This window comes from Eptatretus burgeri, chromosome 2, assembly GCF_056783735.1.
Source record: "Eptatretus burgeri isolate ZD-2024b chromosome 2, Ebu_testis_v1, whole genome shotgun sequence".
Lineage (NCBI taxonomy): Eukaryota > Metazoa > Chordata > Myxini > Myxiniformes > Myxinidae > Eptatretus > Eptatretus burgeri.
Genome location: NC_140962.1, coordinates 137,598,483 through 137,615,048, shown reverse-complemented (window position 1 = coordinate 137,615,048; position 16,566 = coordinate 137,598,483). Strand labels below are relative to the sequence as shown.

At 44.3% G+C, this 16,566-nt stretch overlaps 2 protein-coding genes across 10 annotated transcripts in view; one reads left to right on the top strand and one right to left on the bottom strand.

The window, feature by feature from the left end:
* The window catches only part of LRR1 (leucine rich repeat protein 1), an 87,862-nt gene that overhangs the window by 14,797 nt on the left and 56,499 nt on the right, over positions 1 to 16,566 (bottom strand). The window lies entirely within an intron of this gene.
* The window catches only part of FANCM (FA complementation group M), a 60,651-nt gene that overhangs the window by 37,308 nt on the left and 6,777 nt on the right, over positions 1 to 16,566 (top strand). For 5 of the 6 annotated variants that reach the window (XM_085871428.1, XM_085871426.1, XM_085871430.1 and 2 more), the window contains 10 exons: positions 1,927 to 2,256; positions 2,348 to 2,488; positions 2,650 to 4,255; positions 6,540 to 6,688; positions 6,891 to 6,953; positions 9,762 to 9,842; positions 10,148 to 10,252; positions 11,851 to 11,998; positions 12,179 to 12,288; positions 14,795 to 15,526. In XM_085871428.1, the coding sequence (XP_085727554.1) occupies positions 1,927 to 2,256; positions 2,348 to 2,488; positions 2,650 to 4,255; positions 6,540 to 6,688; positions 6,891 to 6,953; positions 9,762 to 9,842; positions 10,148 to 10,252; positions 11,851 to 11,998; positions 12,179 to 12,288; positions 14,795 to 15,526 (3,465 nt within the window). The remainder of the gene's footprint in view (positions 1 to 1,926; positions 2,257 to 2,347; positions 2,489 to 2,649; positions 4,256 to 6,539; positions 6,689 to 6,890; positions 6,954 to 9,761; positions 9,843 to 10,147; positions 10,253 to 11,850; positions 11,999 to 12,178; positions 12,289 to 14,794; positions 15,527 to 16,566) is intronic. The other variant, XM_085871427.1, reaches the window with a different exon arrangement.

The following is a 16,566-nucleotide window of genomic DNA, read 5'->3' as shown; positions in this document are numbered from 1 at the left end:
TACATGTTGACCTTAAAAAAATAATTGTTTGGTTGAATTCATTTACCTGAAATATAAATCGGAATCGGAATCGCATTTTGGGCTCAGGTAATGCCTGGAGAATGGTCTCTAGAATATACCTGTCAAGTTTGGTTCTGTTCCATTTATGAACAACCGAGAAATAGCAATTTAGAACCAGAGAGTTGGTGTCAAAGCCACCCAATGCTCGCCTGTTGATACAATTATCATTTTTAAAAGATGAGTCTAATAATATTTTTTTTATAAAGCATTGCAGTAAAGTCTGATCCAAATAATTTTAAAGCAATATATGTATTTGTATATTGTAATCAGTAAAAAAAGTGTGGTAGATAACATAAGAAAGGAAATAACTTGCACCAAAAACTTTAACATTTTCACGCTCACGCTCACGCTCACGCCGGGGGTATCGCTATCGCTCTCTGTTCTTCGAACAGGCGAGCTAAAAAATTTGTTCGAGATTGCTGTTTGTCGGCCCAAAGAGCCATAATCTCACTTTGGGCTCAGTTAATGCCTGCAGAGTGACCTCGCAGAGTGACCAACATGTCCTGTTAAATTTGGTCCGGTTTCTTTCATGAATAACCGAGAAATATTAATTTTAAGAAAATTGACCAAAGGGCCGGAATCGCATTTTATCCTCAGTTAATGCCTGGGGAATGGTGTCTAGAATATACCTGTCAAGTTTGGTTCGGTTCCGTCCACTAATAACCGAGAAATAACAATTTAAAGAAAATTAACTGAAAAGGGCCATTTCTTGGCCTAAAGGTCTGGAATCGCACTTTGGGCTCAGTTAATGCCTGGGAAATGGTCTCGAGAATATACCCGTCAAGTTTGGTTCGGTTCCATTCACGAATAACCGAGAAATAACAATTTTAAGAAAATGGGCCAAAATGGGCCGTTCCTCGGCCCGAAGGGCCGCAATCGCACTTTGTGCTCGGTTCATGCCTGCGCATATGTGTCTGGTATATGCCTGTCAATTTTCATCAAATTCTGTTGACGAATAATGGAGAAACAAGTCTGGAGACGGCGATGGTTCACGAGCAATGTACACGGTTCGCCTTTTTTAATTTTTGACCTTCGAGGGGACGCCACGGGCAAACTGGTGGGAATCGGGAAAAACGTAAATGATGAAAGTTGTAGTACTCGAAGAGCACGACTTGCATACCAACTTTCATTCGAAACAGTTGAAAACCCTAGGAGCTCGATGCCCAATTTATTGATTTTTTTTGACATTTTCTAAGTTCGTGACCTTGTGACCTTGACCTTGGGACGAAAATGAAAAATCTAGCTCCGTGGGGCTATGCAGGTGCCATTGGGCTAACCAAATACCGAAACCCCTGCCAGACTCGACAAACCCCCTCGGAGAAGATGTAACTTGAAATCGGCTACCCTCTAAAAACACATGTTTTTTGGGCGTGGCTCCGCCCATAATGGGCACACCATGCCCATTCTCCGGAAAACACAACTAGATCATGATACAAACCTCGCACCCTAATTTTATCAAGATCGGATCAAAACCTACGGAGCTATGCTCGGGACAGACAGACAGATAGACACACACCCATAAGGAATATAGTGGTCACTTACTGACTCATGAACCAATAGACGTTCAAATGAACTGTACACAAGGAAAGAGAGAATGCGAGCGATGATTAGACCCCGTGGGGTCTTCCACCCAACAGGGTAAAAATGTATTAGGCCCGATATGTTCTTGTGGATCAGGCATTACATGGCGGAGGTATACGCTCTACCGAGTGCCCTTCTAGTTTTATTCTGTACCAAGGCGAAAAATTCTGAATGGAGAACAATATTAGGATGAATAATAAGATGTGAACATAATAAATATGAACATATTGACCATGCTATACAATCGAAATAACAATCATCCTCGCATTTCTTTGTCCATTGCAGGTTTATAATCAGAGTCAGAGCAGGAAGCGGTACATCCATCGTGCTATTGTGGGTGCTACCAGCTCTTTCCAGATGTATCCTCTGAACCACAGAATGGTGCCGGCATCTTTGACCCCAAAGGTCCACTTCATGCATATTGCAGTAGGACCAGCATATAATCGCCAGACTGCAAGGCCTTGCCGACAGGCTCTTACTACATGTGGGAGTGATGGGTTCTTGACACCGGCGGAGTCTGTGGAGTTTGAGGGGAAGTTTGCTGTGGAGGACGACCAGAAGCCAATCTTGGCACACACTGCATTTATTTGTCTCGGAGATCGGCTGAAACCTCAGGTCGGTTGAAATGGGTCCATTTGTGTGATTCTGCCATTTTATGTGCCGATACATACACTTAACAGTTTCTCCTCAATTTGTTGCGCTCTAGGGTAAATGCTGTGAGCTATCACTTTCCGAGTGGCCACAGTGGCAGACGAAGCTTCAGCTTTCTCGTTACACGTCACATTCCCGCACCACGCATCATTTTGTCAAACTCATGAACTTCATTGATGTTCTCAAACTTTCTGAGGTTTGTCAAGATTTCAACAAAGTTAGTTTCTCAACTCCTTTTTATTCTTTCCTATCTTGAGATTGTCAGGATATTGGAGATGACAGATCTGTTTATCTTCTATACTTGTCATAATTAATACCATTGTGTGTCTATCTTCTCTTGATCCCAAACCTAAACAGGGTGATGATACATACGACTATGAGATGGCTGCCCACCTTGATCTGGCTGATGTGTCTCTACATTGTGATTCAAGCAACTTGCCCCCGAAACCTGCCCATTCTTCAGATGGTCTCTCTCTGACAAGTCGTAAAGCAGGTTGTTCAGGCCGCCAAAAAGATAGACTGCACGTGCGTAATCGTAGTAATAAAAATGTGCTTGGACAATTTGATGGAGAAACAGACTCGGACTTTGCTTCCAAAAAGAAACCATGTCGTAATTTCAGCAGAGACATCTGTGCAACGATGTTGGCTTCCTCATCTTCCTCTTTGGATGATATTGATGAAAACCCAGATGATGGCTGGTCCATGCTGAAGGTGTCATCTCAGCAACCTCAAAGCAAAAAAGCCCTGCCACTGGCCCTTCCCTTCTTGTTGGCTAAAAAATCTGCAGAGAAGAAAACCACTGTTTGTTCAGAGGAGGACTTCCATGACCTGTTTTTCTGGCCACTTGAGCAGGGACAACAGATTTGGTCCAACCTCTGCTTCCCAGTTGAACCCGGAAATGCATCCACTTCGTTTTCCCAAAGTTACGATCTCTTGAGTAGATCACCGCCTCCTGTCGACTCGCGTCTTTCCGATCTTGAAAGTGAGGAATCCCCAAACGAAGAGGATCCAGACTACCAAATGTTGGAGGACTTTGAGGAGGAACATGGGATGGCATTTTGGGACATTGAAAATACAGAGGAGAATGAGAAGGAGACTGATAATGTCAAACAGAATCACTCTATTTCAAGGCTTGAAGTGACTGATAAGTTATCTGAATCTCCCCTGCAAAATGATGAAATGAAAAAGCAGGTATTAGCAGCATCAATGTTTAGCCCGTCCTTGTTTGGAGATGATGATGTGTTTGTAGAACCCAGGGAAATACATGCTGGATCTCACCAAAAATTTAAAATGTCCTCGGAGGTTTCAATGTGCAGTGACACTTTTGTTAAGATGAAAGGGGTCTCTTCTCATAGCTCACCGGACTGTGACGTGCCACGGAATTCAGGTCATGGGTCAGTCAGGCCCTTCAATGCATTGTTCTCTCTCTCTCCCAAATTATCACCATCCACCCCAGGTTCTAATAAATCTACGCACTCATCTAATGCCGATTTCACAGCAGAGGTCTTCTCGGTTTGTTTTGACCTTGGTTTTGATCTCGATGCACTGGAAAAAAATGGAAGTACCGATTATAGATCTTCTGCCCATGACAATTTTAACATCTCTGTAAAGCAAGCCAATCCAGGGCAAGAGCAACTCAGCTGTGAGATCATAGCTCAAGATAATGGGGCTAAGGATGGGAAGGGGCAAGACGAGACCCCTCTGGTATCAGACGGGCTAACTCGATATAGTGAGACCTTTACAATGAAGGTGCAGTCGAGCCAGCCAGGGTTAAAAATTTCTCCGTACAGCAATTTATCCGGCTCTTCTGGAACTTTATCTGTCCAAGAAGGATCTGCCAAGGCATCCTGTTCAGATGGGAGGCAGACACCAAGGAAAAGTGGTTGCTCGACTGAGGATCTGCCTGCAGCATTGCATTGCTTCAGCAACACTGGAAAGGCGCTCGAGCAGCACAGGGCAGCAAGTACGTTTATTTTTTTTTTGTTTGCCTTTAGTTCGATTTGAAGCATCATCCAGTAAATATTGGCTTTTCTATGATTACCTCCACCACCAAAAGTGGACGGAGGTTCTGCTTTCACCCATTTGTCTGTCTGTCTGCCTGTCTGTCTTTCAGTGAGCACGATATCTCAAAAAGTTATAGACAGATTCGGATGAAACTTGGCGGATAGGTTGGGTGTATGACAAGGATGAATTGATTAGACATTGGTGTGGATCCGGATCCGGCAAAACCATGAAACCTAGCAGCCTGAAACTTTGCACGTATATTGAGGGAACTCCAAGGAAGTGCAAGAGTGAAAATTGGGTGTTTCGGTTCATTAAAACACCCCTTTTGAAGATAATAATCAATGGCCTTATTTAATTATATCCTTTATCAGGCACTTCCTCTGCCACCTTGCTCTTGTTGGAGTCTTAAGGCACTTCCTAGTTACCTCACTGGGGTCTGAAACCACTGGTTTTTGGCCTGCTTAACCATCCATGCCTTGACTTGGAACATGCTGCAACGATTTCTTCACGATAGGTTTTTTTTCCACTTTTCTCATTCATATTATTGAATGCCTGATCATCATACCTACAAATTGCTGAATACATTGAAATGCTTAAAAACGACCGGAGACACCAGCGTTCGTGGCTTGATTTCATTTCCACACATCTATAACCTCGAGAATCTCTTAAACTAAGCTGAATTACAACATTTAAGCTCCAGAATTGAACTTGACAGCAGTTCTCATTGCTAAAAAAAAAAGTGTTCATTTGTCCAATTCGGACGTATTTGACATTTCGGGCGTCTTTGGAAGGTGTGTGTTTAATATGACGATTCGGTGATTGTTAATCGCTTGCCAAGCAAGCCGTTCCTTCACCATTTTGTTGGAGTGCTGAAGCCACTTGGCGAGCGCTGTACAATTTTTGCGCTGTCACTGAATACCGTACATCGATCAACTTGAACAATGTTCAGCAGCTACTCGCCTGCGATTGCCCCACGTTAAAACAAATGAAAAAAAATGAAACGTTTCATTAACATCACGGTGGGATAGCCGAGAGGTATGCACACGCGCTCTAAACTGTCTAGCCTGGGTTCGAATTCCGGTTGATGAATCACCCTGCCTGTAAAACACCCTGGAATGACGGTTGTCATTGTCATTCCAGGGTGTTTTACAGGCAGGGTGATTCATCAATGTGTGTGCCATCTTTCGGATGGACGTTAAACTGGGCGTTACATCTGCCGGAAACCCCCCTCCCCCCCTCTCTCTCCTTGCTCCCTCTCACCCCTATCCCACCCGTTTCTCTTTCTTTCTCTCCCACCCCTATCTCAATCCCTCTCTCTCTCCCTCTGACCCCTCTCCCTCTCTCCTTCTCCCCCTCCCTTCCATCCCTCCTCACTTCCTCCTATTGCTCTGCTCTATCCTTCCCTTCCCACCCCTCTCCCCTTTTCTCCCCCCCCCTCCCCTAACCCCCTCAATATTCCCATCAGCGAAGCAACGGGTCGTATTTGCTAGTATCAAATAGTTATGGATGGATTTGGATGAAACTTGGTGGATAGTTTGGGTGTGTGCCAAGGGCGAATTGATTCAATTTTGGTGAAGATCCGAATCTGGATCCGAGATTTTTTTTTAATTTCCGAAGTGATTCTTCATCCTTGAGAGTCAAAAATGATATATAGCATGATATTTCAAACAGTTATGGACGGATTCAGGTGAAACTTGGTGGATGAGTTGGTTAGGTGACGAGAACAAGCTGATGGCCTGTTGTGTAATCACAAGAAGCCATTTGGCCCACCACTTCTGTGCTGTACCCACATTACCTCAAATGTACATTGTTCAATCTACTTAAAGGAACGCGATGGCCAGTTATGTCCTCGTGGGAATCAAGAAGTCGGTAAACAACCACACACACACACACACACACACACACACACACACACACACACACACACACACACACACACACACACACACACGGTCATATCTCATGACCATTCCCACCTTGTTTACATCTTTTTGGAGGAACATCCATACATCCTTTTTTGTTTCGGTACGGATTGCAGATCCGGCTTATCAGTGGGATACCAAACATAAATTAATTATTCATCCTGGTAGAGGCATGCGCTCTACCAAGTGCTGTTCCAGTTGGTTATTTGTTTGTTTGTTTTTATTCTTACTCGTGAATATTGAAGAGTCCTTTGAACTCTTAAACTCTCTTAAATTGTATATTAAGGTATTAATTTAACGTACTGTTGTGTTTTTGTCAAGGAGATTCCATCCATGGTCTTGAAGGAAATGACACAATTAAAATAGTCGATGAGGAGGACAATGTTGAGCTGTTGACCGTTTTTGGGAAATGCGAAGACTGTCCCGGAAACATGTCCTCGACGCCTCAACCAGCTCTTATACATAGTCAGGTGATGGTGGTGATGCTGCTTGGTGTCCTCTCTCCAAAATACATGACTTCCATGTTATGCTTGCATGCCGGACCGCTTCTTACCTCTGCCTGTCTGTCATTGTCTTAATCTGTTTCTATCCTATCACTTTGTCATGCAATGAATGTTAATTATATGAGTAAACATCCTGAATCTGATCACTTTTTTTTTTAATTACTCGCAGGACGTTTATTCACCTATTGGGCGTCCAGTGAGGAGAGTGCCCCCACGGCTGAACGACTCGCCTGTAAGATTCAACAGAAAACTAGTTTTTCTTATGACTAAAGTCAGCGTGTATCATTGAAAACAAAAAGCATTGAGGACAACTAATATTTTTCAACTAAAAGTCGATGGAGGTCTAAAAATTAATTGGTGATGAGAAAGGTGAAGTGACGTTTTGGGCATGAGCTCTTCCAAACAGAGGCTCACTCTCAGAATATTGATTGTTTCACCTATTTTTGTCTTTTTCTCACAGTGGTTTTGTTTCACTCTGTCAACATTTGTTTGAAAAAATTTTTTCCTCTTCTATAAGATACCAACTTCTTCATATTGGCATGAACTGTTTAAACTGCCTTTGCTGTTCTTACTTGTGGTAGGAACACCTGTGTTTGTGTTTATCACTTTTAAAGTGTGTTCAATTGTCTACGGATACAGTGATACAGTAAAACTTTAAATATCATGAGGGTTACATTCCTGGAAAATGCCGTGATATTCAAAACCGCGATAGTTAAAACCAATTTCCTACTGCAATAAGGGGGTTAGGTTCTTAGGCTTCGAGAAAATATAGAGGAAGGTGGGCGGCAGCCAAAAATCTACGCATCACAACTGAAACTAGAAAGCACCTGAAAATGTAAAGACCATCTGCTTTGTATTTGGATTACTTCTTCCGTATGTGAAATGGTACCTTTGACCTTTTGGTCAAATTCTTAAGTTATGTTCTCCATATTCTCATAATAAAGCTTTGTTGAAAATTTGATAACAAAAGCTCAAATGATGATGACAATTTCAGGTCAATTGGATGGAAATTGATGGTTTTATGTGATGCTGCCCTTTGATCTTTGACCTATGTTTTTGACCAAATGATTAATTAATTAATTTATTGTATACATTGTCGAAGCTTGTGTGCGAGCTAACGCACAACGCACAGCAAAGGGGGCTTGAGACAAGAGGGGCGGGAGAGGGAAGGCCAAAACATTGGGGAACAGAGACATGATTTCCAAGCAGACGGCAGATGACCTTGAGCAAATGATAGGGTGAATAGAATGGAGAAAGGGTGAGCAAGAGAAGAGGAGCAGGTTTTTAGGACGCTTGGACTGATGTCGTCTGGACCGGTTACAGGTTGACAGCAAGCTCTCCACCTTGTCAGGAGAAAAGGACACAGAGTCCAGGGACAGTTGGGTATGACTGGGTGAGGTGGGTACAGAAAGCAATGGGTTTCGGACAAAATATTATGATGCAAACACTGAGTTTAGGCATTCAGCCTTTTCACATGCGGTATCAGCAGTGTGGCCATTTGAGGTAATGGAGGGGGAACATACACCAGAAACAGATTTGATTAGACACCACCACGATTTGGAGGAGGGAGAGAGGTTTGAAAGTTCAGACTTGAGCTTAGAAAGATCTTGTTTTCTGGCTCTCCTGAGGGTAGACACACACTTGTTCCGAGCTTTATGGAAGGAACTGAGATTATCCTCAGTTGGGTTTGCTTTCCATGAAGCAAAGGCAAGTTGTTTCAGGACAACTGCCTCACCGCAAGCTTCAATGAACCATGGGCAACTGAAGGGTTGGTAGGGTTGGTAGGTTGGTAGGGCAACTGAAGGGTTGGTAGGAAGGGTAGGACAACTGAAGACGAGAGGGGATAAATCTGTGCATGAGAGAGAGCAGGTTTTATTTTGAAAGAATTCCCAGGATGAGTTGATGTTGGAGAAAGTAGCGATGGGAGACGGTCTAGAAGTTTGATGGTTGCTTGGAGACCCTGCCAGTCAGCTTGAGTGAAATGCCAGACTTGACGACGCTGAGGTGGTTCTCTAATAACACCCAGAGAGATGTTTACTTTGACAAGCACATGGTCAGAAGAACCAATTGGAGCGGAGGAAGAACAGCAGATATTTTCAGCGAAATTTGTCAAAATTAGATCCAGAAGAAATAGAGTACCATTGGTTGAGATCCGGGTCGGGAAGTTGACCGATTGAGTCAGTCCCAATGAGTCGCAGAAGTCTTTTGCTGAAGTTCCATGGCAGGTGATAGGGGTACCCACAACCAGCCAACTGGCATTATGACAATTGAAGTCACCACATATGAGGAAGAGAGAGTTTGGATGAGAGGATAGAAGTTGGTCCATGTTTTCGGATAGTGAGGTGGAAATGGAGTCATCACTGTAAATTCTAAAATCTTCTCCATGTTCTCATATTAAAGCTTTGTTGAAAATTTGATGACAAAAACTCAAATAGTTAAAAAAAAGCTAGTCCAGACACATACACAGAAGTGATTGCATTGGGGGACTGGCTAATAATCACATAAAATAAATATAAATTGGCTTTCCTATGAAGTCTCCTGCTGCGTTGCTTCAGACTAAACATTCAGAAGCAGATTAAACTTGCCCCCTACCCTCACCATCCCTCCCCTGTTAATCTCCTCAATAGTTTTCCTTTGTAATCTGTCTGTTTATTAAAATTGTTCTGCAGATTCGTAAACCAGTGAATAAATATAATGAAACGATCACTTTTGTCTGTTTTACAAAGAAGCCTTATGGTGTGGGATAACTATCACAGCTCTACTCAAAAACTACAGTTGGTTGGTTGTTGAACTTAAGCCCCACGATAACTAAATCGGTACATCGAGGTTGCCACGATTGGTCAAAACGCACAATATTCAAACTTGTGGCTTGGAATTTCCTCGTAACATGCATAGCATAAACAGGGAAACATCACCCCCAAAAATAGTCCAAAGTTACTGTTGGCTCAGAGGTAATGGAAAACTGAATGAGAAAAGTAATGTTGCAAGTTTGTAGCTGGGTTGAGATTTGAAACACTTTCTGTTTGTGTCCTGTAATCAGGAAGTTGTCTTTCCCATTGCACGTCGAAGGAAGAGAGCGGCGCTTGACCTCAGCGATTCTCTTTCGAAGACGTCTTCGGTCGTAAGTCTTCCCTGATCCGTCTGACGCTCTTGTGCTCACCTTCTCTCTTCCGCTTGCTGCCTTGCGTTGCGCCATCGTGGTAGTTATGTCGGGAGTTTGAAGATGTCCTTTTATCTGTAGTTTCACCTTTCCCGAAACTTACGGCTTCATTTTCTTGTTTAGGCTTAAATTTTTGTAAAATTTGCAATGAGCACTCGTAGTTGGTATGCATCAGTGGCGGGGTGGAGGTGTGCGGGATGTGGGGAGGAGGAGGGAGGAGGGTTGGGGGGGGGAGAAGAGCGGGGAGTAATACTTTTCCTCTTCAGCAGGAGAGCGACGATACTGCAGCTTTTGAGACTGGCACCAGGAACGCTCACTGTCGTTCAAAAGCGAGTGACAAGTGCAAAAGGAAGAGAAAAAAAGCGAGGAAGGTAATTTTTATTTTTTTTAAAGCTGTATGTATCAGTTCCCGTCATATCTGAAGAAGGCCATTCACATGAAACATGCGAACCACTTGTTCAATCGGGTTACAGTGCAGAAGCCGCTGCCCAGACATTGCCCACACTCTAAGATAGCATGTGGTGTCAACTTGTGTCACAGAACCTCCAAGTAGGCCAGACCACTTATTACCCAGATTTCAGGCAGGAATTTTGAAGGGAATGAGAACACATCCAAAGGGAATGAGTTTTTTTGACCAAGCATTTTGACCGGCAGAAAAATGTAATGGTGTGGTGAATAGTGCTCACGCACACCGGCCACAAATTGTGTGCTCGTTCTAAACCGATTTCAGACCAAGTGGCTTCCGAAAACCACCTGTGGCCTGTTGTGGAATCACAAGAAGCCATTTGGCCCACCACTTCTGTGCTGTACCCACATTACCTCAAATGTACATTGTTCAATTTACTTAAAGGAACGCGATGGCCAGTTATGTCCTCGTGGGAATCAAGAAGTCGGTAAACAACCACACACACACACACACACACACACACACACACACACACACACACACACACACACACACACACACACACACACACACACACACACACACACACACACACACACACACACACACACACACACACACACAGTCATATCTCATGACCATCCCCACCTTGTTTACATCTTTTTGGAGGAACATCCATACATCCTTTTGCATTAACAAAAAATAAGTTTTAATTACTTGTAATATTGAGGCTTCCACATTTTGATGATCTTTACCTTGTTGATTGACGTGATTTAGAACCGAGCAAATGTCAAATTTAAATTTTCCCCATAAGCTGGTCTTTAAGGGGGAGAAAGGGTCAAAATTGACTGTTTTGTCTCTCTGTGGTCACTCTGACTTTTTTTTTTGTATTTACACAGAGTCAATGTTTGTGGAGGACCGAGAAAAATGAACAGATCCAGAGAGTTGAAGGACAGAATATAGGGAGACTTAGACAAACAATGGGTGTGGGGAGGAATATGGGTAGGAAAGGGTGCATGGGGTGGACAAGATGGATACAAAAGGAAACTCTTCGGAGGGAAAACTGGAAACCTGGGCGGAGTGGGGTGGGGTGAGGAGGTGGTTTACGGGGAGTAGAAAAGATAATGGTTGGATTGGGGATGACCTGAGATGTCTTGAAGACCTGGAGGGAAGGATGAGATTGAAGAGAATGTGGAAGTTTGTTCCACAGGCGGATGAAAGAGAGAAACAAAAAATTCCTCCTCGATTGCCCCACTGATTGGGTACTGGCAACGCCATCTTTATATGGCATCACTTTTTTCTCTGCAAAGTGCTCTGGGAAGTTGTCACTTCCACGAAACTCAGTGGCTGTTTCTTTGGAGTCGTGACCCATGTTGTCTCATGTAGTCGTGTGTCTTTGTGCGCATGATTTGTGTTGGAGATCCTTAGACGCTGTAAATAAGAATAAGCCATTTGTTTTTGCTCTGCAGAGAATATTGTACGAACCGATATTTTGCTGCTTATTCCTAATTTCTCTTTTGCTTCTTCTTGCTCTTCACATCATTTTGTTCTCTGCGAGTTTAGACCGAGCACCAAGTTGACACTGGGCTTCAGTATTTGAACCTTGAGGCAGAGGTGGTGGACCACACGGCGGCAGTTTCAGATGACGAGAGCGATGGAAGTGTTGGTTCATTGCAAGGCTTCATTAACGATAAGAGTGTGGCACCAAATGGTAAGCAGTCCTATGACCGGACATGCCATCATCACATTTCCTGACCTTAATTGCATAATTCGTTCCAACTCGAGTTCGCCACACCTGATGTCGGTGCCTGCGAATTAAACCATCGAGCTGGAAAAAGATGACCGGAGGTGAAGTTCCTCGATGTGACGGGCACACTGTTTTTTGTCACAGACACGGTCATGCAAGCCGTATACATGAAATCGCTCCGCAGCCCGCACGTGCCGTCAGCACGTTACAAGATGGTTTACAAGGGAGCGAACAAGTGCGACATCCTTTCACAGGTTGATAAAGCATCCCACGTTGTGAACATGAACATAAAGTTGTTTGTTTATTTATTTGTATACCTTGTCAAGGCTCATATGTGGGCTAACACACAACGCACAGCAAGGAGGGGGGGGGGACATGAGACAAGAGGGGTGGGAAAGGGAAGGACAAAACAGTGGGGAACAGAAACATTAGATCTGTGGAAGGAAGATGGATGGGGCGGGGAACACGGGGTACACAAGATGGACATTACAAAGACTTTCATGAAGGAAATCTGGGAATTTGAATGAGGTAGGTTTGGGGTGGATTAACGGGGGTGGAAAATATCGGATTTGGATTGGGGACGATAAGAGGTGGTGCTGAACAGGTGTTTTGAAGGCCTGGAGGGAAGAATGGGATTGAACAGAGTGAGGGAGTCTATTCCAAGGGTGGGAAAGAAGAGGAATGAAAGACTGAAGGTGAGCAGTGATTCGGGATTTTGGTAGTTTTACCAGAAGGAGGTTGTTGGCGGACCTTGACCGCCCTGCGGAAATATGTGGGGGACATATCGCAGACAAAGTGTGGGGGGGGGGTGGTGAGACCAGATAGATGGAAGAAGACAAAGACCACCAATCTGCCTGCGGTGAGAGAGTGGGAGGCCCAAAGACTCGGCGTCAACACGGGAGATGCCAATGATCCGAACTGCCTTGGTTTCCACAACGTGAAGCCGAGAAAAGTGAGAGGCAGGAGCACCAGCCCAGAGGGGAGAGCAGTACTCCATCAGGTTGTGGACGAAAGCTTTGTAAGTGGTCACGAGCTCAGGTGGGCCGAGGAAGGACTTTGCACGACTGAGGATTCCCAGTCGGTGACTGGCTTTGGAGGCCAGGTTGAAAATGTGGCTTTCCCAGGAAAGATCATGGCATATAGTGAGACCCAGAAGCTTGAAAGAAATGATTTCTTCTCGAGGATTGTTGAGAAAGTGGATGGGGTGTGGGGGGGGGGGGCGTTCCAAACAGTCTTTTTGGAGACATCGTGAGAGTGTGAGATCTGTGAGCATTGAAAGACATGTTCCACGTGTTGGACCAGTGTGATTTTTATCCAGATCTGCAGAGAGTGAAGAAGCTGCTGCTTGCTGGGATGAGGGATGACCGAGGGTAGAGTCATCAGCAAAGAGATAAAGAGGATTTTTTTGGAGTCGGAGAGATGATTGATAAAGAACAGGGCTCAGAACGTTGCCTTAAGGAACTCCAGCCTGGACAGGAAGAGGGGATGAAAGAACTCCATTTATGGCCACACGTTGTCTGCGACAGAAGAGGAAGTCTGAGCCAAGAGTGGAGATGGCCTTGGATACGATGGGAAGAGAGTTTGGTGAGCAGGACAGAGTGACAGACCGTGTCAAAAGCACGTGATGTGTCCAGGGATATAGCTCTGATTTCATGTCTGACATTGAGGACCTCAATCCATTGTTGGGAGATCAGAAGCAGCGTATCCAGGGTAGTGACCTAGTCTGAAACCAAATTGATGATCGGAAATCAAGCCATTGAAGAAGAGGAAGGGTTTAATGTCTGAAGCGATGATGGATTCCATAACCTTGCTGATGATTGGGAGAAGGCTTCATTATTTTAAACAATAATGGCTACAAAAGGGTAATTACCCTGTCATTAGTTTGTGGTGTCACCCTTTATGTCAACTGAGTCCTCTCCTTACCACCACACCACCCCCCCCCTCTTCCCATTTGCTGCCACTTGGAAAGGGCAAATTCTGCCTGTTAGTGAGGTACTCATTTACATCATTTCACCACCGAAGGTGAAAGAGGTTATGGTTTCATCTCTTTCTGTCTGTTTGTGTACAGGATATCTCAAAAACTTGTATACAGACCCAGATGAAATGTTATTGACAGGTTCGGTGTGTGACCACGGCGAATTGATTCGATTTTGGTGACGATCCAGAATCCGATTCGACTACTAGTATTTTTTAAGTGATTCTTCACCATCGAGAGATAAGGTGAAACCGATATATAGCACGATATCTCACAAAGTTGTGCACGGATTCGGACAACTTGGCGGACACGTTGGGTGTGTGACCACGATGAATTGATTCGATTTTGGTGAAGATCCGAATCTGGATCTGGATACGAGAATTATTTATTTTTTTAAAGTGATTCTTCACCATTGAGAGATGCGGCCAAAAACGATCTCGTACTGTATAGCATGATATTTCAAACATGTATTGGGCCTGATATGTTCTTGTGGATCAGGCATTGCATGGCGGAGGTATGTCCTCGACCGAATGACTTTCCAGTTTCACCTACCGTTGTTTGTGGTGTCACCAATTATGACAACTGAGCCCTCCTCTTACCACCCCCCCCCCCTTCCCATTTACTGCCACTTGGAAAGGGCAAATTATGCTTGTTAGTGAGGTACTCATTTACATGTTTTTGATTGCTAATTGTAATAGCTTCCTTGCTGCTTGAAGCACAAGTGGAGCAAACTTCCAACAAGTCTCCCTTTGTAACTTCTAACTTTCCTCCTCTTCTGTTCCTAGGAAGAGCCACCAGATGATGATGATTATCAGGAGGACAGTTTCTGTGTAGCCAGTGATGACGTGGATGATGAAGCGGTTGACGGTGACGAAGATGAAACTCTTCTTTGCGCCACGTATCATGAAAGTTCTACACCTGTAGGTCAGAGGAACATACGCACACGGCACCAGACAACAGTGCTTCGAAAGACGGGACGACATAAAGTAAGAGCAACAGAGTTGACGCCTAATTTGATAGCCAACAACACAGGAACGAAATCGGCAATTGCTGGTCGCCGGTGTCGAAGAAGAATCTTGGTGCTCGATGGTTCGAGTGAAGATGACGACGCTGCTGTTGGGAAGACTGGTGATCTTGAAAGCAAACAAGAACTTGGAACAGGAATTGGTTCGTGTATAGTGGCCAATTTCGAGATCTCGTTGGAGGAAGATGCGGCGGACCCGTTCAAGATTCCCAAGCAATCCATTGTTCCACATTGTGCCAACAGCAAGAACAGTTTCGGCAAGAACAATCCTTCTTCAGCGTCTCGTACCCACCCAGGCTTCGGGGCCTGTGGTACTGATGCTGATGCTTTGGATTTTCAAACTCGATCTTCCTCCTCGCTTTCTACCTTTGTGGGTGTTCGGGATTCACAATCTCGAGCAGGCATGTCAAGTGAAGACCCTCCAGTGATGCAAGCCCATGCTGGAAGCCCTCACTCGTCCACCCATCTGAAAGATGCGCCTGAGTCACCTCAAGTAAGGAAAATCACATATCGTTATATTTATTTTGAACACTGGCCATGTTTTAAGTTGTGTCGGTTCATTTATGCAACTCATGCACACACTGACAAACCTTGATGGTGACCTTCATCTCAAGTAGGAAGTGGAACTCTTGCTTTATTTGTATATTTTTTTTTGCCGACACTGCTGTTCGTCGTCAAATTCCAAAGCGAACAATGAAAGGTTACCGCGACAATGACTCATGCAGCATCTGCATACGAAGTGCCAAGCCTTGAACCCTCAATGCCTGTAATTTGTATGTTTTATTTTACAAGATCTCTTGATGGCATTGGGCGGTTTTGGCAGCTTGGGACTTTATTGGTTGTATGACGAGTTGATCCTTTCGTTTGGTCGCCATTTTGGAAAGACTCTGTCCAGCCGGCTTGGAGCCGGGCATGCATGGCACACGCATGCTGATCATCGGAATTTGGTTGCGTCCAGGTGAAAGCCAAGCTTGCGCGTGAAAACGAAATTCATGAGCACAAAAAGGTCTTGGTGTACAACTTTCAGATTGGTGTATAATCGTACATTGGCAGTTGGTTTTATATTGATGATACACTACATGCGTCGATTTCGAAATGTCAACATAATGTTTCCGTGAACATGATTTATTACATTGGCAAACTAACTTTTGTGCCCTTTTGAGTTATTGACACTGTACGAGTATATTCAGACTAGATGCTGATTTTATCTATCTGCAGGATACTGTGACTTGCAAGTTTGTAGTAACTCTGCATTATGAGGCTTTACCATGGTCTCATTTTTGCTCCTATGCCTGGTTTTTGTTTGAGTGGAAGCGTATTGGATTATTGAGCTGGAAGGATAGCCTCGAGGTATGCACACTCACCTCAAAGCTGTCTCGCCTGGGTTCGAATTTCGACTCAGCTATAAACTGCCATCCTCGTGTTTCATTGGCAGGGTGATTCATCAACGTGTGTCCCGTCTGACAGCATTCGTTGATGGACGTTCAAGACCCCACGGTGTCCTTCGTGAAGAGTTGGCGAGTTATCGCCGGC